The 27,338-nt window shown below is 37.9% G+C and overlaps 1 protein-coding gene across 1 annotated transcript in view; it reads left to right on the top strand.

The window, feature by feature from the left end:
* The window catches only part of FBXO11 (F-box protein 11), a 73,235-nt gene that overhangs the window by 10,416 nt on the left and 35,481 nt on the right, over nt 1–27,338 (top strand). Inside the window, exons 2-3 of the mRNA XM_009894813.1 lie at nt 22,844–22,971; nt 23,090–23,171. Of these exons, the coding sequence (XP_009893115.1) occupies nt 22,844–22,971; nt 23,090–23,171 (210 nt within the window). The remainder of the gene's footprint in view (nt 1–22,843; nt 22,972–23,089; nt 23,172–27,338) is intronic.

Genomic DNA, 27,338 nt, shown 5'->3' with positions numbered 1-27,338 from the left:
AATAGATGGCACCACGTATAGCATAAATGGTTCTTACCCTTGAAATATAGAAGAGTTTGCTGCAATGGAAGATGGTTTTAGTCTTTCACCTAACTGCTGCTCTGAAAGTCTTGTTAGCATAATACTGTTTTGTGTATGCTTAATTATATGTATTCAACAGTTTGCTGCCTGGCAGTAAATCTAGTCTGAGCTCTAAATATGACTTTCTCTCCACTTTAGGTTGTTATAAATGTTTAATGTTTAATTTTTTTCATTCTGATAACTGCATTCAACTAGTGTACTTGATCCAGAAAGTATCTAATGTTATTGCTGTATGCTTTACGTAGTACCAGATGGTAGCCCCGATATATGTGAATTGCTTCTCTATATGTTTAATTAGAACTAATAGGTATATATTGCTTAAAGGAGCTGTCAGCCTCTTGCCTGTATGCAAGGCCTAGAGTTGTTTGTGGACTGTTTCTCATACATGGTGCCTATGTATGTACTTTTTTTTTTGTTTAGTAGTATGGACTGCTATATTGCCTACAATTCCAGTAGTATGGACTGCTACATTGCCTACATATTGCCTTAAGATATTAGTATGACATAGCTGTTAGCGCCAACTGAGCTCTCTCTTTGAGGGTGGGAGGGTTGGTGTTGGGAAGAAGATATGAATAGCAGTTTCTTCAGCTGGAACTACAGGAGAAGTTACTAGGAAGTAGGAATTTATAAGTTTGTATTGAGTAATTCTGCTCCCTCCATCCCCCATTCAGGAGAACTGGAGGGTCTACTGAACAAAGAAAAGTGGTGTTTGGTTTTGTTTGTTTTTTTTTCTTCCTTACAGAACTTTATTTTAGATTGCAATAGGTGTAGAGGTCCAATATAACTTATTTTTTAAATTATAACCTAAATTCTGACTGGTTACTGTTTGGTGGATTGGCTTGTTGTTGTTGTTGGTTTTCTTTTTTTTTTCCATTTCCAACTTATGCCTGGTATTAGTCTTGTATGAAAATTTAGATCTCTCTTAGCCCTCAGTAGGAGAGGAAATGTCACTGCACTCGTATTGATGATGGATTCCCTTCCCTTGACTCTGTTGGGTTGCTTACTTGGTTGGGGTCCCTCCTGTTTCATATCCCCCCATTGTGTTTGGTTTTGTTGTCTTTATTGTTATAGCCGTCTTATTTTTCATGTACCATATGTGCAGAGTCAGATAATAAAAAGTAGGTGGATGAGGATATCTGGAAAATCAAAACTTTGAATACTCCATGTAAGTAAGGCAGATGACTTTTCTACTGAAAAAAGACTTATGGCATCTATTCTCAGCTGTGTCTACTGAGACTAGTTGGCGACTGCAAGGAGGGAGAGGTTTATAATTTTGCAATTAAGGATGGCAGGAGTAGAGGAGAATCAAGTGCAGGTAAGTGTCCTGACTCAGTGTCCTGTTTTGTCCTGCAGCCTTTTCTAGTCCTTAAAGCTGAAATACCAAATGTAGGAATCTCAGCCTTACTTGGAGAAGTCTACTTTGTGGTCAAAAAGTGGAGGTAATTCAGTGGTTGGGTGCATCCTAGTGGGAGACAGAGATGCAAATGCAATTTGATGAAGAGGAAAAGGCAGAGAAGATCTTAGAAGTGTTTTATATTGTTGTTACTCATGGGTGGATGGAAGGCTAAATGTATCAAGCTTTCACAAGAAGGAATTGAAGGGAGAGAATGTTAAAAATGGGTGGATATATTCTGGATTGTGTTTATTTCTTTGCCTAAATAATTATAAAAACAAGTCATGTTTAAAGAAGTAGTATATACTGGAGAATTGTGCTGTGAAGGCTTCTTAAACTTTTTGAAATATTTGTGTATAGATTTTTCTTTGTGTACAGATTCATCAGTTTGGTATCCTCCTTTGCAGCCTTTCATGGCTTTTTCTGCAAGTGAAACTTGTAGTCCAAAACACTGAAACCTCCAATTTTAGAGAAGGGTTGCATTTTCTAATCTTATCTGTATTAATAAATTTGTACTGGTACATTATTTAAAGATCAGATGGAAAAAAAAATATTCCATATTTCCAAAACAAAGGACAGGTTGCTTCTCACAGCTTTCTGTTGGGGTATGTGAGGAGGAAGTAAGCAAAAGACGAAGAAAATGTGGAAGAGGCAAGATGGTGGTAGGATTATTTGTTTTTCATATTGCAGAAAACAAAGAGTCTTCTGGAAGGGGATTTATGGTTTTTGGTAGATTAATGCTAGCCATCTCTCCTTAACAGAGGTACAAAGTTCTTCTAAGAAATACTTGTTTTTACCAGTATGCTAGTTTTTGAAGTTGGGAACAAAAAACCCCAGTAATCAACTAAACCCCAGAAAGCTAACCCATGTGGCATATTTATAGCATCTGGGTATAGGATGGGTATTGATGTATGTGGAGGAAAAAGAGTAAAGATTGCTGTAGAAAACTTCTGGAGTAACTTCAGAATGGTGAGGCATGATGCATGCTGAAAGTTAATATTTTAAAGACTTATTCTTAAAATCTGTATTCTGTGTAAAGTAGTCATAAAAACTACGTGGGAAAAAATTACTTCAATAAATATACTGGCATTTTTAATATAAAATGTTTTATTTGTCCAATCTGCAGAATATGAACAGTTTAACCATAATTTTGAGACTTAAACATTTCAAGAATTCAATTTGACAGTTGTTTAGAATGCATCTTGATGATTTTTTGTGGCTATGTTGAGCATGAATATAACAAAGTTGGCTAATATTCCATGTGCTCAATGAAAGTATGGGGGAAACACAGCAAAGGTCAACGCACTTGTAAAATATCCTTAATACATATTAGAACACTTAGAATATCCCAGTTTCACTAGTGGAAAAACAAACAATGAACAGAGATCTAAGGATGCTGTTCTGGATGGAGTATAATTAATAGTTGACAAGTATTGTATATTTTAGTTCAGTGGAGGAAAGCATCCACTTATTTAGTAGGCTGAATTTAACGGTGTTTGTGACCCATGTGGCATACTTTGAATACACAAAATATATTTTACTTGCTAAGAATGTTTTGCTCGTGATTTAAGAATAACTCACGAAGGATTCTTTTCTTTTGAGTGTTTAGTGATACTGAATCTGTTCATGGCTATGCTTACACTTCAAATATAACAGGCTGGACAAATGTAGTTGTGTAATGGGGGCTTTTTATGCTTCCAAATGGACAGTGTCTTGTAAGTTCTACGTGTGTAGGATTTGAAACTCGTGATCTGTTGTACTGAGGTTGCACTCTGTACTCTCACTATTCTATCCATAGGCATTGGTCTGCTGAGAAGGTGGATGTGGGACATGCAGTGGCTATGTAAAAGATAGTATCATCAGTCTCTAGATGCTTTGCATGCAAGGCTTTCCTGTAGGAAAACTTAGACTCTCTAGAGAGGCTCTCTTCAAGATAAAGATGCTAGATGGTCAATAAAAGCCTCTTGTCTCTAGAAGTGATGATTAGTTCTGGATTGGGGCTGAATTGTTGGCATTGACCAGGGTTCCCTGAAGTACTGCAGTTCTTCCAGGATCAAATTATGCAGGAAAGGTGAAAGGACGGGAGCAGAGTGAAGCAGGCTCTCAGTCTTCTCAGTATTTAAGACTTTCTTTTTTATTATCTAGCATCAAGGTGAAAGCACAGAAGCAGAATGAAGCAGGCTCTGAGTCTTGTCAATATTTAAGATTCATTCTTTTTTGTTATCTAGTATCTGTATGCACACATGCATAGCTCTTATTTTGTGACAGATGTCTTGAACTTTCCTCCACCAAAGACAACCTCCCGTAAGTCCTTTGAGAGTCTGAGAAATAAAGTAGAATAATTTTTTTCTGGAAATATTTTTTTTGTATTTTGAAAACATATCTGAGAGGTGTCTGTTAGGGGAAGTAAATATCTATGGTGATGTCTCAGTTTTGTTTACTTGTTAATTTCTGGTTATAACTGGCCACTTCCAACTACCATAATATTTTCCCAGAATATCACTGTAGATAGTGCAGTGCATATGTCTGCTACCAGTGTTCACTGTGCCTATCAACTGGAAATAAAGATTCATTCCATCATAGTTCAGGCTCTGGCTTGTTTCTCATCTTGCGTCAGTATCAGAAATCCACAGCACTAACATGAAATAATTCACTGACTGCTAAGTATTACACTTCAAAGATAGCAGCCTGATTTGATGTCAGGCTTCATAGTTTTTCAATCACGGTTTGACTGATGCACCAAAATTTCTTTGTGCTCCTTACTTAGTCATCAGTGGTGGCATATGCTCTGGCATCTAGAGGAAAAAAAATATTGTCAGCCAGCTACTGTACAATGACAGGGTTCCTCAGGGTGTAATCTGTATTTTAAAGCAGCCTGCCTTCTAGCCTTGCTGACTGGAAACCTTAGGTTTCACGGGGTTTGAATAGTGCCCACTTGTCCAGCCCTTGAGAGCATAGAGAAGCCATGGGCTGTGTGTTTTCTTTACAAGTTTAACTGCTTCGTAAAGACCTGCTGGGGGTTGCATGTTTCTGAAACGTGTGCTTGTATGGCATCAAGATGCTTTTATCTTTGGAGTGGAAGGAAAAGGTGGCCATTCTATCAACATTTCAATTGCACAGTAATGAGCATGACTGTATAGTTTGCAAATTCAGTAAAGAAAAATGTGGGATAAATGTGGTGGTTGAAGTTAAGGACTTCTGGTACTGAATTGATCTCCTAAGCGTTAGCACAAGGTAAAGTAATTCAGCTCAAACACTGGAAACTGTAGTTCACTCTATGCTCCTTTATTGTCACCAGCTGTTTTCAGTGGTATTTAAATTCCAAGGAGTTAATAGAAAATACTTATTCTACCCCTGCTGTATAGCAGTGATGTCTAAAAGAAGCAGCAGTTAAAAGAGTATAAGCAGCAACATCTTTTAAACCCCCTACCTACTTTTGGAAGACATTAATCATTTAGGTGCTCAGGAATTGGGTAGAGTATCTCGAGATGGCAGCAGCCAGTTCTGGATTGGCTTCATCAGTTTCAAGCAAGTCTTTGGGGGCAGAGTTCTTAAACTATGTGGCCATCATTCGAGACGATCAACTAGGAGAAGAGATGGCTGTAAGCAAGCCGGCAGGGACAGAGGTGTGAACGTTGGTCACATAACCCCAAAACACTGCACAGTCAATATGCAGGCATAAGCCTGTGTGAAAACAAATAACAAGATTACTTTTGGTGTCTTACTTTCTCCCGTTCTAGTCTTGCTTGCAACCATGTCCACGAGCTCTTCAGGGTAAGTTTGGATTCCCCCCCAGCTTTAAGTGTTTGAAGTGACTAACTTGGCTGTGTCTCCAGGTGCTGCTGCAAATTAATAACAGTGGAACAATTGAGTCGTTTATAGGTGTGTCAGATTGGTAAGTTCAGAACAGGTGAAACTGTGACAGGATGACTTGAAGGAAACTGAAACTGAGACAATGATTACAAAGACTGACAGAAAATAGGGCCAGGAAAATAAATTCAATTTGATGATGTTATATAACCATCTTAGTGCAGCCTGTAGATTCATTAGTTTGAGAACATACTTTGTAAGGGAGAATGATTGCGTGTGGCTTCACTTTTAGCAAATTGACTGTAATTTCGAGTGAAGGTGTAGGAGGTTGAATATATTATTACTCTGGTTTTCTAGCTGGTGTGATCTTGTCTAGCAGGTGAGTTTTTCAGTGTGTTCAGCCAGCATGTGTTCTAGCATACTTCAATTTACAGTTGCGAAGATACTTGAAATCATGAATTGGCACAGTAATGCTTCTTGATTTTTATTTTTTTAAATTTTCTTTTAAACACTGAAAGCTTAAAACAATAATATGGAAAAAGAATGTTATCTCTTTTTGTATCAGGAGGTTATTTACAGACTTCTACAAAGATGGTGTACAGCAGTAGTGTAAGTATTTCATTCCAGATGAAAGATGGGGGAGAGGATGTTATTTTGAAGATGACCCTTAAGTAGGTGGCACTTGTAAGTCAAATGTGTCATCCATCCTGACACAAACAGAAATGACTGGAAGAGCACGAAATGTGGATAGGAAGAGAGCGTAGGGAGCAGAGCTTGCTGCAGCTACCTCCGCCGAATGCCCATCCTTTTGCCCATCCTTTCTGAGCCAAGGGAGAGCCCAGGGTGCACAGCCCAGGGCTGTGTGCCTGGCAGCACCGTCAGCCTCTGCTTGCTGTGCTCAAGAGGGCTTGACTTCTGAACAGAGGTGGGAGGTTGTCACTGCTCTGTTCCCACCCTAGTGCGTAATTTCAAAATCTTAATTCTCTTAAGAAAGATCTGTTGAATGCCTTGGGCTTTGTCTTGCTTTCTTTCTCGACCCTAGCAGTAAGGGATAAATCTTTTCCTATACCTCTGTAATCAAAGCATTTATTTTTGTTATAACCAAGTTTGAGCAGTGTAAATGAGAAATGAGATGACATGGTCAGGCAGCAGTTTCTTTCTGCGTGGTTGTCTTCATGCCCGCCTTCCAGGGTAAACACAAATATCTCTTTAGCTTTTGGAAACGTCTTTAATGTGGAAAGGTGAAGGAGGGAAGCAGCTTGAGTCCTCCTGTTTAAAACTTCTGCAGATCACCTTTGAGATTGACTTCTTTTCTTCCCTCACCCCCCCATATAATTAAAGAAACATGTAAGTGATGTTTTGATCAGCTGCTCACAGCATTCAATTTTGTAAAAAGGTTGCTACTACTCTAAAATAGCTTTTGTTACAAATACCTCATCAGTTGCTAGTCCTTTAGCTGTTTGTTATTAAATAAACATAGTATGTTTGTAAAGGCTTGGTGATGTTTCACTTGCCTGGTCAAGTGTGTAGAAGTACCCTACGATGTTTTACAAGCGAACTCCTGGACAAAATGCTTGGTAATGGTGTTTTTTCCCCTCAAACCTCTGGACCAGGAAGATGATGAAATGAAACTGAGTCTAACAGTTGGGAAGGAATGAGGTAATATATATATGTTATGGAAAACTAGGAGAAGGAGGGGGTTTCTATAACTGCAGAACACTTTAATGAGTTATATTTTAGTACTTTTAGTCAAATCTTTAAGTTACTGTGTTGAGGACGTTTTGATTTAGTCTAAAATATTATTCCTTCATAAGAAGTCTCTTGCTGACAAAATATACTTTGATACAGATTCTTTGAATGCTTAATGTGGTAACACTTGCCAGTGTAGAAAATATTCATGTTTATGTAGCAGTTTAAGTTATGTAAAGCTTAGTAGTTTTACACGTGTATGGTTGAAAATACTCTGGTCTGTCTTCCTATCCTAATGTCACGACGTCTGGGATTTTTGGATGCACTCAGCAGAGTGAAAATGGGCTGAGGTTTTCAAGATGCTAATGTACTCCAAATCTATGTTTTATAACAAAGGATTCCTTGGGTAAAAGCAGCTGGATTGGAGCTTTGGTGTACTAGCGAGGCCATGTAATAAGAAATCTAGAAGGTAAATACTTGGTCTTGATATTTTTTGAGTGGGAGGGCTGTTACTTGCCTAATGAGAGTGCTGGAGTACAGCAACTAATGAATTGTTCTCTGATGGCACCTTCTCCTTTTGCTGACTACATGGGGAGTCTGCGCTCCTAACTTAAGTCATCCTTCAGAAATGGATGGAACAGCCTTTTGAGCTGATCTTTTGCTTATTATCCTGTTTTAGCTTAAATAAGCTATCTCAGCAAAGCCACGGCTGCCTTGGAAGGGCTCATAGAGGTTGGAGACTCCACAAACTCTGCAGGCAACCAGTGCCAGTGCTCAGTCATCCTCACATTTATTTTAAAAAAGTCTCCTTATGTTAAGATTTTTTTTTTAATAATGTCCGTCCAGTGCTTAAATGCTTTCTCACCTTATTTGTGTAGAGCCGTAAGCTAAGTGAACTTTTGCAGTGCCTTGGGCCAAAGAAGCCTTTGTTTTTATTTTAAATAATATTTGACCAGTTTGTCCTCCAAAAGAGATAATTATCTATAAGATTATTTGTCATACAGAACTTATCTGAAGGTTTGTTAGCCATCTGTCTTGTTTGTAATATGATGTTCCTTCTTAATGTTAATACTCTTTACTCCTGCAACCTTTTAAGGATATAGTCAGATGACCTAAAAGTCACAATAAATTAATACTATGAAGTGGCAGCCCTCCTCAGCCGAGGTATTGTGACTGACCTAGTCTGTTGACGTACTAAGTAAAATTAGTTTGGCTCAATGAGAGGTGTTTATCTTTTCTGATGGATCAGTGTGTTTGGAACTGTTCCAGAGCTGTACACCTGTGAGTCTTCTCCTATGATGTATTTTTGTATATATATCAAAACTGTCTGTTAAAAAGCCTGGACAGCTATGCATATGCAAACAGCTGCATTTCTATTCTGTGTGTATTTGTTTAACTTTTCATCAATGTTAAGAATTGCTAAACAGGACAGGATCAAACCATGTGGGCTTGTTGGAAGTATGGAGCTAGAAGGAGAGTCAGCACTAGTCATGGTATGGAGGGAAACCTCTCTATGGGACAGCTGCCATGGGAAATCTTGACATCTTTTAATACTTTCTACTTGTCTTTTCCCATTTTTTTCTATTCTTTCTCGGGGGTGGGGGGGGGGAATAATCAGGAAATGTAGGTAAAATAATCAGAAACGGAGTTTAATGATCCTGGGGTTTTTTTGCACGTGTTTTGTCCACTAACTCGCCAGAGTGTCTTGGTCTCTAAACACCCTGCTTTATGTATATGGCTGAGAGAAAATACATGAGGCAGCTATTGTATAGTGATGGAACTATCCAGACATGAAAGGAGAAGTTGTAGATTAAGATGGTCGGTTTTCTAGATAATCTTTAAATTTTTGGCATGATGCTAAAGAACACTTCTTCCTCTTAAAGCTTCTTTAAGTCCTTGTGGCCTTCTAGCATAAGGGTTATTTTTGATGGCTGTCTTAATCTCAGTTTTACTGGCTCACAACATGGGATTACTGTGTATAGTGAAGGGCTTTGAGAGTCTGAAGGGGGTTTTTTATCAGACTCTTTCTCCAACCATGCCGTTTCCCCATTGCTTCTTGTTCCATGGGTTCAAACAGCTTTTACAGTTAACACACATTATTTTAAAATAGCTTTTAAAACAAATTTTTCATATTGAGGCATGCCAAATTATAGGGAGTTTGTAGGAGGTGTGGTGGGTCAGGACTTTAAAACAGATATGGAATAAATGACAGAGCCATTCTATCTGGTCTTAAAATGGGTCAATATGCAGAACTATGGAAGCTAAACAAAATAAGAGTTTAGGTGCGTGAGAAGGAGGACCTGTTTAAGAAAGGGAGAAGTTCGGGATTCTGCTGTAGGTCTCCTGAAAGACTGGACATAAAATGCAGTGGAGCGAGTAAAAACAACCCTGTTGAAAACTTTCAGCACTTACTGCTGGATGTTTTAGACAATATGAAAAATCAGTAGCTCCTCTCTGTTTTGTGACTTATGCTTGCTGTCATGTAACCAAGCTTACACTGCCTGCTTGAACTTATATTGTCTCTTAATGCTGTTAAGAATAAACTTGAAATGCAAATAGTAAGCATCTCCTTTATGGGGGGGGGGGGGGAATTTTTTGGTGGTTTTTTTTTTTTTTTTTTTTTTTAAGATGGCCTTTCAGTCTTGTTCAGGGTAACAGCTCTAGCCAAATTTGGACCATGGGAAAAACAGTTGAGAGATGCTGAGAAAAGAAGCTAGATTTTTTTGTTTGTTTGTTTTTAATGACATTGTCTGTAGTTGAAAATAGCTCATCAAGATATGGGGCTTCATCTGCAGAGTTTTAAACTTGAGAACATTCACTGCAAACACGTCTTAATTTGGAAACTCTTAAATTAAGCTGCCGTTACATTTTACTTCAGACTTTCTCAGAAAAAATATGTATCTGCAATTAGTGTAATAAGTTGCCAAAGGACATAATTAACAGCCAAATACTGTGATTTTTTGCCCTCCACCCCCACACACACCTTAGCAGTTGCAGCTGCTGGTGTTTTCGTCTCTGAAGTTTTACCAAAAACTGAGTTCCTGTGTCAAAATCAGTTGCCTTATATATTAAAAATGGTTGGGTTTTTTTCTGAAGTTGGAATACACTTAAAAATATATATATATACACACACAAACCCATGTGTAAGAGCTACTCACAATGTGAGATTAGTGTTAATAGATAGTTAATACTAATGGAAGTTTAATAGCTACTTAGAAGAAGCTTTTAAAAGTTCATTGATGCAGTATTTCATGCATGATACTGCTTTTAATGATAAAAATAAATGACCGGTCTGCATCTGACAGCATGTTTCCATTGCAGTTAAAAACAGGGGAAAGTTAAAACTAGGTGAGTGTTGTGGAGGGGGTTGGTTATGAAGTGCTACGGTATGAGCTGGGTAATTAATGTGTATAGAAATTACACAGTGTTTAGGTTTAAAAAAAGAAGTGTATCTTTAAAAATAAACATGTTTTTTAAAAAAGTTCTGTTTAGGAGGAGAGAAAACACACAGCAAAGGTAGAAATGTGGATTAATATATCAAAACTATGCCATCTGGTTTTCTAATAAAAAAATTAGGATGTAATTTTTTTTTTTTTTTTTTTCCTCCTCTGAATGTCCAAGAGCAGTAACTGCTGGATTGGGGTGCTTAGGAGATCCTTACTCTACAGGGCAAGGAGGAACAGAGTGTCCTCCCTGTGTAGCAATTTCCTTGAACATGTAATACAAAACCTTGTTTCCAGCTTTCCTGATGTTTGTTTTGCAACACATGTTAGCAATGGAAAATGGACAGTCATGTTCTTCTGATTTTTATTTATATAATGTATTAATATTGTAAAAGTTGTTAGAAAGCCTATTTAGTCTTATCTCCCAGAGTAGAAGGTTTGAATATGGATAGTTGTTCTCTGTATATGGTTTACTTTCTTTCTCAAAAGCAGCTTGGGTTTAGGTAGGCTGTTGACTTAGTACTATGGTATTTGGTGTTGATAATGGATTTTTGTTTTTTACTGTATCTCCTAAATTTAGATTTGAATCAGAAGTCGCCCACTCCACTGGTGTCTTAGAGAATCATAGAATAGTCCAGGTTGGAAGGGACCTTTAAGATCATTGAGTCTGACCATTAACCGAACACAGCCAAAACCACCACTAAACCATGTCCCTAAGCATCACGTCTGTCTTGTAAATACCTCCAGAGATGGCGATTCCACCATTTCCCTGGGCAGCCTGTTCCAATGTTTGATAACCTTTTTGGTGAAGAAATTTTTCCTAATATCCAATCCAAACCTCCCCCGATGCAACTTGTCCTATCACTTGTTACTTGGGAGATGAGACCAACCCCCACCTTTCTACAGCCTCCTTTCAGGTAGTTGTAGAGAGCAATAAGGTCTCCCCCGAGCCTCCTTTTCTCCGTGCTGAACAACTCCAGTTCCCTTAGCTGTTCCTCATAAGACTTGTGCTCCCCTTCTCTGGACACAAGTTTGACAGTTTTCTTAACCCATCTTAATGACATATATGCTCGCAAATAAGTAATGAGTAGCAAAGAATTTTCTTCCTACGCCCTGACTATGCTTGGTTTGACTATAGTTCCCCATGCTGTTTTCTCAGTCATTTCCTTGAAGTTAAACAGAGCCGTGCCTTCCTGCTCTCGTCAGGTACTTTGGAGTTTGTAATTCAAGTAATAGAATAATAGGATCAGTCATTTAGAAAAGTTTTCAGAGTAAGTAATGCTCAGATAAGTTTGACTCGGTGCATGCAAACCTTGCCGCAGTTAGTCTTGTAAAATTCAGCCTTATTAAAGTACATTGAATACAACATACTTTTGACTGATCCAAGGATAATAAATGCATGCTTTCTTTTTTTGTGTGTGTTTCTGGCATAATTATAATTGAATAGCCTTGCTGAAAGTCAGGGGGTAATAGGGGGGTCTGTCTTTTCAGTGAATAGAAGAACAATAATTTGGGGGGATCTAATGATGATTTTTTTTTTTCCCCCCCTCCCTAGTCTGTAGTGTATTTAAGTTTTCAGTATACTGTTGCTAGTCGTTCATATGGGGGGATCTCTTGCTTGTTTGTTTTCATTTTGGCTGTAACATCTGAAATACTTGTGTAAGTGTTGAGTGCAGTACTTGGGTAGGAAGCGAAAGTAGCATGTATGTTCAGTAGTATTATCATAGCAAGTTAGGGGCAATAGCCAAAAAGAGGTAGCAGAATTCATATTTTACCTTTTGTCGTTCACCCGGTTATCTTTTTCTAGTGACATGCTCTTGGCTATCCAAAATTGTATTATTAGCTCAAGGTGTTTTTTCCTCCCAGCTGTCTGTCAAAGTTACAAGGTCCAGCTTTTTGCCTCTGGACTGTTTGGTCTTCCTCTGCTTCTTCCTAGATTAATGGTTGGTGTAAATTGCCAATGCAGCTGAACATGACTTGGAAAGTTTACTTGGTACAGTATGTATTTGCCTGTCTATACCAGTAGGGATTTCTGTAGGAAACTATGCTTTGTAGTCTTGTTGGCTTATATTATTTCTGAAGGCTATGTCAGTGTTACCTGGGACTTCTAAAAAGTCAAGAATCAAACTAAGATTTTCTTGGTGACCCTCTGTTTTCCTAGTTACATTAAATCATAAAAAAATACAGAGTGCTTAAGTTGATGGTTCCTGGTTCTTGATTAGTATTATTTTTTTCTTCCTTTGATGTTATAGAATACTAGGATACAGAAAGGGCAGAATGACAGTCAAAGCCAGTAAGCTTTAAAGTACTATTAATGTACTTTTCCCCTGGCTCTTGCTTCTTTCTTGGAGCAAATAATACTGACTGTACCCTCTTTGCCCCCCAGCACACAGAAAGAACTGTCTGGCCTTTCATCTTGGTTGCCTTTTTTTTTTTTCCTTAGTTTCTTTTGCCACTGCAAGACAGATCTGTGACTGCCTTTCCTTGTCATGATAGGCATTTCAGAAACGCTTTTAATTCTGAAGAACCTTAGGAAATTCCTACTTTAGTATATCAAAACTGCTCCTTGACATAACTAGGATCCAGCTGGGCCAATGTATTGATAGATGTCAGTCACTTATGATGTAGGGTCCGTATAAGGCAGATGGCTTTGCATGGCAAGTATCTTCAAATCTGCTACTACCCTTAGTAGCAGGAGATAGAAATTTTTTTTTTTTTTTGCCTGTATTACAACAGTGTTCTGCAGATGTGGCTTATGGCAGAGAAATCTGTGGGAGGCTTTCATTTCCTGAAAATTTGGTGAAATGATTGTGCCCTGAGATTACGTTTTATGGGAGTTATGCTTGAATAGTTGCAATAGTGTTTAGTCATAGTGAGACTTGTAGCTATGTGGATTGTTTTATTACAGACAAACTTTCCTGTCCTTTGAAGGGGAGCCATGTTTCTCTTAGCTTCCTGTGCATCGTAGAAAATCTCTGCAAATGGATCAGTTATGGGCCATAGAAAATTTGAACTGTAAGCTGTAGATGCATTAAGTGAAATCTCTACATTCTCACTGAAATTCCTCATTCCTATACTGTGGGTTTTGCGCGCCCCCCCCCCCCTTTTTTTTTTTTTTTTTTTCTCAAAGATACCAGGAACTCAAATGAAGAAGAGACTAATAGTGTCATTCATGCTCATTCTTTAGTTCCAGCAGTGCTAAAGGCAGTTACTCATGCAGGATGAGATTAGGCTGGAAATAATTGCCACCGGAAGTTAATAAAACCAGGAATTTACAAACTTCTAATTCATTCTTTTTGGAGTACATGGCTATCAAGAATATCTAGACTTAATCTAATTAAAGAGTGTAAGCTTTCCGCTTCATAGCGCAGCTACTCTATGCTTATTAGAAATAATCTATCCTTACACATATCTCATATTTATTTTACGTATGCTAGCTATGACATTTTTCTGAGAAAAATGTTATCTAGCCTGAGCCAGGTTGTCAGACAAGATGGAAATACTGGTTTGCCTTAATGACCGTTCCATAAAACTAATTTACTTAATTGTCCCGGCTGACCGCAGCAAGAGTCTGCCCTCTTCCCATTACATAAGTTTTGGAGGCTGGCTTTCATACTATCAATGTCCAGCCGTTTTACTAACAGCATAGTTCAGGGAAGTGAGTTCTCTGTTAGGTGGCTGTTGGGTTGTTTTGGTTTGTTGTTGGTTTGTTTTTTTAAGTGCCAGTGACTGCTCAATTCAACAATTCTTCTGGGTCATCAAAGTCCATGTGTTCTTCTCACTCTGGTGTGCTGTTGGAGAACCTATAATTTCTTCTTGTGTGAGATACTACCTCCTGCTAAAGTGGGATTTTTGTAGGGAGGAAGAGGTTTGTGTTTGGTTTTTTGTTTGGTGTTATTTTCCATCACAGTAGTTCCAAGGGTGTGGTCACAGGATTGTGTTCTTGAACCTTGAAGTACTGCCTGAAGTTAAAGTATGGTGGTGGGTTGGAAATATCTTTCTGGTCAATTGTGATGGAGAATAAAATGGGAATACTTGAATGTCTTTCAGTGTGTGTTTATTGTTGTTACCGCCTATGCTCCTCTAATGAGACGAAGGTGGTGTATTTCAGCCAAAGAGGGGGATGACCTTCCAGACTGGTAACTGTACTGCTCCAACAAATGAAGCAGTATGACCAGGTAGAAGTTTTAATTAAATTGGTCCTAGTTGGAAACTTGAGTCAATAGTCAGAATAGATGGGGAGGGGAGTCAGCTTGAAGTAATACAGTCTATTTTCTTTAGTATCGCTCTGAAATGTAATGAGGAAGGACTCTTAAGCACTACATAGGAAAGGCTCTTAAATGTTGTATATTCCTGAATCTTTAGAATCTACTTAGTCAGCTTTTTCACTGTAGCATCAAGGAATCATGCAGCAAGGCCACAGCTTTGAAAATATTGCTTTATTAATGAGGAATGCATCCAAAAAGGATCCTTGTCCCTTCTCAATGAAAGCTTGTCAGAGCAGGAGTCAAGCTGCCTATTAAGCAGGAGGGGAAGTTCTCTTAATAAAATACTTGCAAAGCAGCCACCTGGAGATTTGTTTATTAGTTTACTAAATGTTATAGAGGATGCTGTAATACAGTTGTCATCAGTTTGGGAAAACAGTATAATTTTTAAAGTTACCAAAGGAAAAATCTATCTCCTTATTCTAGTTTGTTGGTACTATTGTTTGAAACGTGCTAGTGCTGATTATTAGAGCTGCTTGTTGTAGGAAAAAGATTTTTTTTCTTCCCTATCTAAAATAAGTTATCCAGCAATTAGCTCAAGTATACAGGTACTTGCACAATTATTCTGTATGTCTAATAAAAACATCTGTGCTACGATGGCTTGGTTTGGGTTGGTTGGGGGTTTTTTGTTGTGTGTGTGTGTGTTTTTTGTGGTTTGTGTTTTTTTTTTTTTTAGAAATTCAGTCTTTAACCTGGTGTTAAATATCTCTCTTGGAGGGGTGATTTTAGAAAGAAACTGGAATTTTTCATCAAATCCTAGTTATCCCTTTCTGCTCCTGGGTTCTGAAGAGGAAAATATTCTTCGTAGTACCTGGAGGGGTTTTTAACTAGTGTTCACACGTGTTTTTTGTGCTAGATAGCTTTAAACTATGAACTCCTTTGGGAATGAGGTTCAGAGATGTGAGTAGCTGTTTGTGACAGTTGATAATTTTTAGAGAAATATAGCTGGGGACAAGTTTTGGGCTTGCAGCCAGTTTATCTTTCCCAGTTGTCTCCTTTCACTTTCTGTCTGCTTTGTGCCAGTTCTAAGAATTTAAGATTTTGCTCTGTGTGTACAAGCTGTATTTTAGTATGCAGCATTTTGAGGGTGCTAGTTCACCGAAGAGACCTTTGAGGGGAGTGTTTTCTCTCCTGTCTGATTTGAGTGACCTAGGTAAGGATAGCTGTAGTGGGCTTCACAATGCGCTGAGGAAGAGAAGAGATCTTAGGTAAAGGTTAATTTCCATTAGATTCCAAGAATAACACACACAGAAAATCTGAGCCTTAAGAAACTCTCTATGTAGTTAGAAGTAGTAGTTACTTTTCGCCTTGTAGAAAATATACTTAAATGTGTTGTAAAACTAGCATGAGCTTTTGAGCAAATAGAGTTGAGCGTCTGATCTATTCTTATTCTTTTTAGGCCATCGTGACTGCACGACCCATTTCCAAAGAGTAATAAGTGCCTCATTTGGGTATTGATGTTTAAAAGCTGAAAATGTAAATTCAAAAAAGGTGCTGTTTTGATTCTTGAGGTGGGGGGTGGTGTGCTGTGTGTTTTTATTTTGCTCTGTACAAGTACCAAGACTTTTAGCTTAAAACATAATCTGTTTTTTTCTCTCTCAATTTAAGAATTTCTATACAGGAAAAATTCTAGGTATCCCACATCCATTTTATTTATCAAATAAACCATTGCAAATTGCAGTAAGCTTGCGTATTTCTTACATAATATATCTCTGGGTTATTATCAGTAAGAAATTGTATGCACATTTAAAATATTCTAGTAGTCAGTAATGGTTATTGTATCTAGTTGTTGCTTCCCAGAAGGCAGAATCTCTTCACTCCATATGGTGTTCAGTAAGTCTGATCTTTCTGTAGTCTTTAAGAAAGCATACAGTTTTAATGTTAGGTCTGTCCCCTTTCCAAACTGAAAGCCTGCTACTCTGAGTGGAGATCTGTCACTGAATCTTCTTGCTGGGGCTAGTCGAGTTCCAAACAGCCTTGACTCCTGTCAGAGATTAATCCTTCTCATTGACCTATGCCATCAGAACCTTACAAAAATACCAACTCTTAGATTTTATCTTTATGTGAGTCAAGCTGCTTTGGATATTGCTTGGAAAATACTACAGGGTTTCTTTCCATAATGATAATTAAAATATAATACAGTATTTATTAAAGTCTCTTTTGTATTAGTAGTAGACGAGTTTGCAGCTACTTCTTAGTTCAATATCAATTTTTTTTAACTTAAAGGGAGTTGCTGTGTACATGCCTTCTGTTTCTCTTGTTTTGGGTTTGTTTTTTTTTCAGTTTTTGGGTTTTTTCATTGTCAAGTTCCACATGGACTTCAAAGACCACCAAAATGCTCTTGCCTTTAGGACACATTGGATCTGGGCTCAGTGAACTTTGCATGTCATCTTTCTCAGGTTTTGAGTTGCTTGGGTTTGTTTGCTGTTTTGGTTGTGGATTATTTTTTTGTGTGTGTGGTGGTATTCCTAGCTAGTGGCTGTCTCTTTGGAGGGAGATTCAGATAGCTCTCAAAAGAAAATAGTCTTCATTTCAAAAGCAACCTTCCGTCTATAATTTAAACGAACCCTTAAATGCTGCCCTCAGTCAATGGGAAAGCTTCTACTGGTGTGATAAACGTTTGCTCTGAGATATGGAATACAATGTACCATTTCTATGCTCAGTATCTTTTGGGTTTTGGTATTGTGTCTGCTTTTAAGTGTCAGCTGCTTGTTGGGAGTGTTTGCAAGGACATAGGATGAGTGTCAGTCACGCTACTGATACATACATTTATTTCACAGCTCACTCCCAGAGATTTTGCTGCTTAAAGAAAAATGGTGGGTGGGTGTGTTCTTGTTTTCTGGGTTGACAATTTGTTACGGAGATGTTCATGTTATTGCAGTTATCGTATGTGCAAACTCAGAACTCCTGCCTTATATTCCTGGTTTGGAAGTCATTTTGCTTTTATTGCTATCTCTTTTGTGTGTACCGTCCTTTTCTACTTCCTTAAACTTGTGTCCTCTTTTTTTCTCTGTTGCAATTTTAAGCTAATCCAGCAGTGAGGTAGTTGGAGCTGTCATCTCACAGGCTGGCGGTGTACCTTATCCATGTTTTGCCAAATATACGGCAAGATTTTCTTGACCCAAAGCAACTGAGTGAGCTGTATCTGTTCACATTTTAGTTGCATTTCTCAGATTTTCTTCTAATTATGAAGATGGACAGCGTTGGGATTTTTTGTCTTAATATTTTATTATTTCATGCAGAAATTGGACCAGTTCTGCTTAAGGCGCTGTATGATGAACTCCTGTTATTGTTGAAATCTGTTTGATAGGCAAGATGAATCATCATGTCATTCAGATAGTTTCAGTATAGGTTGACTTTATTTTTCAGATGTGTTTGTCTAGGACCTACTCCCAATCTGATACAGATTTCTCTATTTTAAAACTAGTTGGTTATGTTTCTCACCATTTTCTTCCCCCAGTCTGCACGAACAATTCCAATGCTGTGTCTGTTTGGGAATACCTGCCACTCCCAGCATTTTGCTTCTCGACTACAAATCTTTTTTTGGTTTTGTTTCCCCCATGCTGTTTGGAAAAGATGTGGAAAAACAGCACAAAAAGGTGAAATTGCAGTGTTAAAACTAAGTGATTAAATCCTACAGAGTAGTGTAGAGCTTCCTCCCTTGAAGCCCCCCCTTTTCTGGTTTTTTTTTTTTTTCTTTCCCCTGATAAGTGGGTTTTTTGAGGGGTTTAAATACTTTTTTTTTAAGCTTTTATCAGCCTTACTGTCTTCACAACAGTTGTTAATATTAAAGATGACTCTACGAAATATTACCTGAACACATGTAAGGCAGAAGTGAAACCACATGCACGTGTTTTTGTAAAGAAGATGGTGCAGACATGATAAACTTTCTACAGAAATGATCAGTGTATTTTTTTTAATAAAGTATTTTGACATTCCTATGTCACTTTTCTGTAATTTACAATGTCTTCATGAAACCAAAAAAAAAAAGGTAGTCCTGTACTCTTTAGTGTACCCACTTCCATAGCATTTGTAGAAATGCAAGACAGTCTTGATTGATTATAGCAGTTGAGAGTGTGGCAGATTAATTTTATTTTTCTTTCCTTCCTGGAAGTATTTGTGCTTACTGGTCTTTTGTGGGTGTTAAAGCTTGTGGTGTTATGGTTCAGGTGTCACAAGCCATTTTGAAGTGTCAGATAAGATACTTCTTAATTTAAATGTAGGTTTTGACCTGTCAGTGTCACAGAAGGTTTTTAATTTTCATTAAACATGATTTTGTTTGAAATTCTTTTTGGACCTAGATGATCTGTAAGGTCCCTTCCAACTCTAACCATTGTATGACTTTATCTTACTATACAGTATAATTGGTGTAAAATATTTAGGTAAATGTTTACTTGAGAGCAGATCCAGCTTAATTTAATCTCTTAAAAACTGCAAATGTATTGACTTGGTTGAAACTGTGACAGCATCTGGTAGTCACTTCAGCAGGTGTTTGTAGGAGGATATTAATATGACACACACTCACCCAAATTTGTTTATTGACTTTTATACTTCTACCGTCAACAAAAATTATTATAATGCCTTCTATTTATGTTATTAGATGCAGTAGCTGATACTATGTCAAAAAATTTTGGAGGCACCGAGGTTCTGAATTCTAAAATTTATTTTTCTGCTTTAAAGCAGGTGTATGTCTATTAGGTGAGTGTATGTTTTAGGGGAGGATTTTCAAAATGGAGCTCTCGTCTGTATTAGTGTTGTCATGTTGTTTGCTTGGGGAAAGGTAATGTGCGGTCTTCAGGAAATACTACTTTTTGAGAAGTAGGTCTCTGAAAGCCAGAGCTGTAGCTGGTTTAGTCTCTTCAGAGCTTATAAGGAGCATTTGGAAGGCTAAACCCGAGTACCACAGCTACTTCTGTAACAGATCACTTAAGATTTTTAGGTTTCCTGATAATGTTTCACTTGACAGTAGCTACACAAGCCGCACTTGGAAAAATATTATCAGTTGTTATTGTTCCTGAAATGTTAGAAATCTGAGGGGCTGACCAGCTCTCTGCACAGAAGTGTGACGTGAACTGCTGGTGAGAAAGAAGTCATCTAACTCACCTGACTCTCGTTACCCTTCTACAGCCAGCAAATTACCTGCACGCAATTAGCAGGTTGGCAGCAGGGCCAGGCCCGAGGCTCTTGGTTCCTGAAGCACTCTCCTCCTCGTGAGCTGCTGTCACGATATGTTCCATGGCCACCAGTGCCTCCAGGCAGCAGTGACCTGGGCACCCTTCTGCTTCCCAGGCGCTGCATGGATTTGGGCTTTCCCCCGGTGCCATTCTCATCTTCCTTGCTGCTTGGATGGAAAAAAGGAAGATTTTAATTCTTCTGATACCTGCTGTGAATCTGAGTGAATGTGTGCATGTGCCTTAATGTCATCTGTGCTAGAAAAGTAATCTTTGAGCGCGACTCCTGCCATCCTCCTAAATCCACTGCAGGAAAATGAATACATTTCTTTTCTGCTTAGCCAGTCTTTCAGTGTTTCAGCCAAACTGACCTTTACTTCCATTTTCCCCCACGGGCTTCTGCCTTCTCTTTCCAGCAGTAATATGTTTTTTCCTTAGTGGTCTCTGTGGTTTTACTTCTAAGGACCTGATTGGAGTTTGGCTCTACCCTTTTCATCGCCTACCAAAGGATCAAAATTCTGTGCTTTGATTTTTATTTTTTTTTCCTGTTCTCTTTGCTTATCATGCTTTTGCTGTGTTTCATGTGGCAATTTTGAACTTTTGTACTGACCATCCAGAACAGGGGAAAAACCCCAGCCGTTCTGACTTTCATTTTGTGTCTTTAATGCAAAATAGGGGAACAGGCTTAAGACAAGACACTCAAACCCCCTGAGTAGCATGCTTCTGGGGGATATTAGCAACAGAAGTCATCATTTCTATTTAAGATCTGATAGAGCAATAAGGGGTGCGAAGTAGATACGTGCTGCAGTGTGTGTGTATGCAAGTTTGGGTGTTTTGCTACAGGAGCCTTCTTGCTGGTGGTGGCTACCTGAATTCCTCCTGGCAGGGCCCACTTCAGCCCCACAGCTCCTTTTCTGCTCAGGCGAGCGAGGGAAGGCTGGGAACTCTCCCGTAGCAGCATCTCTCTTCCACCTGCTGGTATCTTGTTAAATTGGTAGGGTATTTTTGATCAGAGATGAAAAGAAACAGGTAAGATTAGGTGACTGAATGGTGAGTATGCAGTGGGTCAGTAACCTCCTGTGAGTGTGCGATGCCATTGCTGGGCCAGACAGTCCTTCACAGGTAAATGCACTGCAGGTCATCCATCAATGTCCTTCAGGGTTTTTTTCATCATGCGTACATACTTAGACTTCATGGGTAGAGAAGTGCTCAGACGCATGTCATGTGAGCTAACTTCTAGCTGAAGTTATGGAGGTTGCTCTGTTGTTTTAAAAAGTGGTGGTGTTTTGGTAGAAGTTTCACACTTCTGTCCTTAAAAACCTGTGCTGTTGCTGCAAAAGGGGTGGTGGTTCTTCCCAGTCATCTGGTCTTGCCCCCTCCTTGTTGCTGTGCTGAGCTGGACCAGCTGCTGGGCTGGCCGAAGGCTAATCATGGAGGTACTTCTTGCAGGGTTAGTTTTCAGGTGGATTAATGAGCTGAGGACACTCTCCTAGATTGCCCTGAGCTGACTGTGTGGTGTTGCATACACACTACCAGCTATCTTTGTGGTTTTGCCAGCTTCTGTCCTCTATTTAGATGTCCCAGCACTGTTGTGATCTGTTTATGATACATGACAAAGTTTGCAATTTATAAATGTCTGCCAAGGTAGAGGAAAAACTGGGACCAGAAAAAAGCAGGAGGATACTGAAATATCTTTTTCTTCAGAATTGCGTTGGTTAGCTGTCACTGATGTAGCAGCTTGGGCTATGATGGCACGCATAATCCTATATAACTGCAATGCTTTGTGGTTTATGTCAAAAAAACCACAACCCAACCCCAAAGCAAAAAAACCCTTAGGAAAATCATGAGATTAAGATCTGGAAATGTAAGGGAATCTTCAGAACCTTTAAAATTGCTTTTCTTTGTGTTTTAAACAGACTGTTTTAATATTTGAAGGGTTGGGGGGGCTTTAGGGTGGCGTGTGTAGGTTTTGGGTTTTTGGTTGGTTGTTTTTTTCATCAGTCTCTCTTCACCATAATATATTCAGGAAAAAATGCTTGCTCTACAGTGTTGCTATCACTTTTACGTCATGATTTTACCCAGTTGAAAAACAAAAAAGCAGTTAAAATGAAACGAAACTCTGAAATTCTTTTCTCACAGTTAAGCATCTGCAGAAAGTAAGCCTTTTGCTTAAGTGGAGCTGGGCTTTTATTTTCTAGACAGTTTTTGTTCTGGCCTTTTTTAAATTCTTGTAACTTTATTATGTGATGCTAGTTGTAGGGCATGTGCAGTGATAAGTGATTATTCCTTGCTTGTTTCAAGTATGTTCCATAAATATATGAACTTGGAAAATTGAAACTAGTGAAGCAAAACCTTTTAAAATTTTACTTATGTTTTCTGCACTTTTTTTTTTTTTTTTAAAGGGCAGGGGGAGAATATACTCTTACTTTTCCAAGTATAATTTAGGCAAGCAAACAGAATGTATGTATTTAAAGCTATCTCCGTTTTACAGAAGGATTTGTATGCTAGCCTGGGCTATTCCTGAAATGTTTGGGGAAAATTCTGCCTTGAGTTTTGTACTAAATGCCATGTTTACTAAAGGATTTCTTGATAAGGTCTGGTTAATAATTGAAACTCCAGTGTTCCTTGTTATGCTGATAGTGTTAGGTGAAAAATTTGAGGTAATGAGGTGATGGAATTAGCACAGTGAATTGTATGCTTGCAGAGAAACTGAAAGCCTAGGGGTTTGGTTTGTGTTCCTTTTTTTTAAGCATCTTTTGGTATAGCTGCTGTGTACATATGGAGAATGTAAGCTAATTCATGTGTACTTTCTCATGTAATTTTATGTATGGTGTGTAGATTGTGTTTTTTTTCACTAAAAGGCCTCTGTGCTCTCGAACTTCCTCCCCCCTCCCTATCTGGATTTATTTATCTGAAAATTTAGGTAACATTTTTCTCGTATTAAAAAAATCTCTACAATTCTAATTAGCAAATTTACTTTTTTGTTGGCAGATGATGATGTACCTGCAGATATGGTTGCAGAAGAATCAGGTCCTGGTGCACAAAACAGTCCATACCAACTTCGCAGAAAAACTCTTCTACCTAAAAGAACAGCTTGCCCTACAAAGAGCAGTATGGAGGTAACTTTTGTTTGTTTTAATTGTAAAGTAAATCTTACTGTTTCAAGAATAGGAAGCTATTTAGTACTTTTCATAAGTTACCTAATGTCTGAACTAATTCTTCTTTATATCATTAAAGGGTGCCTCCACTTCAGCTACTGAAAACTTTGGTCACCGAGCTAAACGTGCTAGAGTATCTGGAAAATCACAGGATTTATCAGGTAATAACTTCTTGTACAAAAAAGGGGATGGGGGAGAAGGGGTGGAGACACTTTGACTTCACCCACACACCACCCCCAAACTTATTTTTCCCTGTCTGTTCTCCAACTGAGAAATAGTAGTGGAAAAAACAACTACAAACTTGTTCAGAACTTCAAATTTGGAAGCATGATTTTAATCTGATTTTTAGAATCCGGTCCTTTAGTCTGCCTGCTTCACTGCAGGCATGTTGGTTTGAGTTTTTTGGTTTTGTTTTGATCTTGTTTGGGTTTTTTTATGCTCCTTAAAGTGCCATGTAGTTGTATCCAAGCTAGCAGTAATGCTGCAATGGTGCAGTGCTCTTGACTAAGCTTATTTACCTTTTCTTATATTGAGGTATTGCTCCAGTATATTGTTTAGAGGTATTTTTGGCATGTCATTATAGCACTTCATTGCGGAGAGAGGGAAGAGAGTTGTACCTCCATGCATATATGTGCATATTTCACACACGTATACAGTATATGTACATTGTGTAACAAACACATACATGCAATACATGTGTATATAATTATATTGTGTGCCTCTGTGTGTATTTTTATTTGTGCGTGTGTACACATTATGTATATATACGCGCACACGTATATATAGGCACACATACCCTACTTGTTCTTTTTTATATGTCATTTTTCAGTCTCTATGCTTCTACCTCTTTTTGTTTACTGACACACTCTTTAGTTCTAGGAGATCTGCTGTCACTTTTCCCTGAAAAATCAGCACCAACACTTGCCGATTCCCATTGATGTGGTTTCTGTTTTTTTAGTCCGTGCTTCCCTTAACATTGCGAATTAAAACTGAGCAGCTGGCATAAGGCTTTGGTCCATTTTCATTGTTTCTGTTGAAGTCTGCTCTTCCTGGCTTCTCACTTTCTCCATAGCATCGATTTTATCTTTCAAGCCCTCTGTTTTATTCTCTTCCCCCCCCCCGATTAATTCTTCATTTCAGCAAATGTTTAAGAATCATTTAACCTCAAATGTATATCCTTGAAATCTCCAGAACTAACTGAAGATCAACCTCTGTCATTTTACTTCCAGTTTCATTTCCTGATTTGGTATCTGAAGCCTTGTGCAGAGTCATTTTGTCATAGACTCAGTTTCTCTTGCCTGTTCTTAAGTTTTTTTTCAAGGTCGTTCACTTATGATGTGTTCTTTGTTATGCTTTTACTCGCCTCTTTGCTTTAGAGTAGGTATGCAGCTTTACTGGGGTCCTGTGGTACAAATTACAGCACGCATGACGCTAATTTCCAAAGGAATTCTCCACACTTTTGCTGCACATTCCTTTTATTACATTCTTGAGGTCATGTGGGGAAAGTACAGGGACTGTGGAAGCTTCTCCAGCATGGAATTACCAGAGGAATTGTAAACAATGACTTTATAATTGTACTTTTAAGATTGTATTCAAACCAGTTGCAATCTAACAAGGGAGTATCCTTCTCAACCCATTTTTTATTAATCTCTTTCCCAGTATAGATGATGGGGTTTTTTTATTTTCCCCATTGAGTTTTTGAGATATTCCTGTAAAGTTTTATAAGTATAGTGAGATACTATACTACTCACTTTACAGTGAGATTCCCCCACCTTGTTTTTTTTGTTAGTGCAGATAATGATAGCTGTTGTGACTGAGTTGTAAGTATGAGACATCCTGGATTTTTATCAGTGGACACGATATATTGTCATCTGGAACATATAGCTGTTTGTTAGAAATGTAGATGAAATGAAGGCATGGGACTAGAAACATTGGAAAACGTCTTGGTGGAGAAGTGGAGAACCATTCCTTCTTGTATGGACTCCAAACTGGGGAAAATTTGAGAGTTGGGTGGAGAAATGCCAGACAATTAGAGTTTCCAACTGGAGTGGAGCCAGTAGTTGGAAAAACAAAAGAATATTCCTTATTTTAATACTGATTTCGGAATTAGTGCTGCTGAGAGACTGTTGCTATTTCAAATTGTAAGGGGGGAAAAAATCAGTCTCAGACACTGTTAAGAAGAACACATTAAAATTTTGAAATATTGATATGGGTTTTTTTCTTATTATTTGCAACCCTGTCCTCCAGTGGTCTCTGCAGTGGACAATGAGTTCTTCAATCCTGAGACAGAAAGATTAATGAATATACAAGAATCTTGATGAGAAAGCAACGCATTATACACAATATGTAAATAATTTTTCACTTAACTCTTAACTAGACTACAAAAACCAAAGAAACAAAAAAAAAAATTTAGATAAGCAGCACAGGTCTATTGTACCTTTTTCTTGTATCACAAATGACTAGTGAACCTAGAAATTCAGCATGTGTTTGGTATCTGTAGAAAACATTCACAGTGTTTAGGTCTTATTAATCCAAATATTTGTATCATATGCTACTATAATATTTCTTAATTTACAGAAATATTTAAATTCAGTATATTCTGACTGTTACCTTACATTGCCTCAACTGTAAAAGTTTGCTTCCTCTTACTGGGATATTTCAGTGTCTTCAGTACCACTTGTTTCATCGTAGCTTTTTAATCTTTTGACATACTCTTCCTTTTTGTTTATTACTGTGTCGGTGTTTTCCCTCTCTTGCTTTAAGATCACTATGTTTGCATATCCATTTTATACTGGGCAGTTCTTGCTGACTTACCCATCTTTGGAAAACTTCAGTTCAGAGACAAGTAATTTCTTTCTTTTCACTGAACTATGGAGTTGCAGTAGATACAGAGACCTTAGGTTACCGGATCACTCGTTGATTGTTCCAAACATTAGGTACATGCATAGGTCATAGTTCACAGAACTTACTGCCTTTTTAAATTTATTTTTGACTTTTCCTATTGATTTATAAGATGTTTTTCCAAGAACACTGCATGCTATGTTTTCTGACATATTTCTACTTCTTACTAAGAAACTATTTTTACAAAATGCCGCCTTAAGGAGCAAAAGCTATTTGTCTCCATCGTCTCCACTAAAATGGACAAAAAAGGTATCCATACAAGACATAATTTACAATTCGGGATTCATGGGCTGGCATTCTTGGTCTTTGTACAAAGAAGGTAATTCACTTTCAGGCAGCTTTCCCTATTTTTTTTTTTGTTATTAGTATATTAGTTTCTGTCTATTAAATGATCAAAATTGAAACTGAATGAGCTTCACGCATATCCTGTGGAAACAGAATGACATAACCAGCTGTGTTTCTAATTTTCAGTTGTCTAGTATATTAACACTTTATTAACATCATAAATAGTTCAGCTGTCAAGTTATGTTAGGGCAAAGATAAAGACTGGTGATGACCTCTTGCACTTCGTTTTTATTCTTGTCTATTTTTAACACTTATTTGGAAAACTGTCAATTTTTTTTTTAATAAGAGTATGCATTGCATACTTAATGTTCCGTTTGCTAATAGGCATAAAACTGTCAGGAGTAGCAGCACACATGTTTCTGATTTGGTGGCCAGACAAACCTTTAAAACTGTTTTGGCTTATTTTTGTAAACTGGGAGTAAGAACATACTGAATGCATCCTTGCTTTAACAGATTACTAAAAGATACCCAAAATGTGAAGTGTGAATTTATAAAACAAAAGCATGGCAGTCTGTCTTGGACCCAGAGGGTATTTAAGTCTTCACATTAAGAAGTAAATTAGCTTTCAAATTATACTGAAGAATTCCACCTAGTAATCACTATATCAGTGATTTGATTGGAGAAATCTTAAATCAACTCCTTCTTAACTAACAGAAGGGTGATTTGAAACTAAATCTGTCACTTCTACAGGATTTTGTATAAAGGTGGGTGAAGATAGCAAACACCTGTAAAATCTTAATTTTACAAGAAGTGCCTGTTTCCAAGTAAATACAACTTGATTTTTTTTTTATTTTTTATTTTTTTGGGGGGGGGTGGGGAGGGGAATGGAATTAATGTGGCTTTTTTTTTTTTAATTGGAAGAAGTTTTTTTTGGCACTTTCAAAGTTGGTCCATGCCTCTTGCAGTAAGGAAACGCATCTGGATTTCAATTTTCATTTTGTGATAGGGCCTAGGAAAGAAAATGGGAGAATGACCTGTTGAGCAATGGGAGGCACTACACTAGTGAACTTCCCTATTCAATAAAAAAATTAATCAAGGCCCTAATGTATCTAAACTTAGAGGAAGAAAAAATTCTGCAGGTT

Source organism: Charadrius vociferus, unplaced genomic scaffold, assembly GCF_000708025.1.
Source record: "Charadrius vociferus isolate BGI_N301 unplaced genomic scaffold, ASM70802v2 scaffold411, whole genome shotgun sequence".
Classification (NCBI taxonomy): domain Eukaryota; kingdom Metazoa; phylum Chordata; class Aves; order Charadriiformes; family Charadriidae; genus Charadrius; species Charadrius vociferus.
The sequence above is the reverse complement of the archived record's forward strand: the minus strand, read 5'-3'. Positions and strand labels throughout refer to the sequence as shown.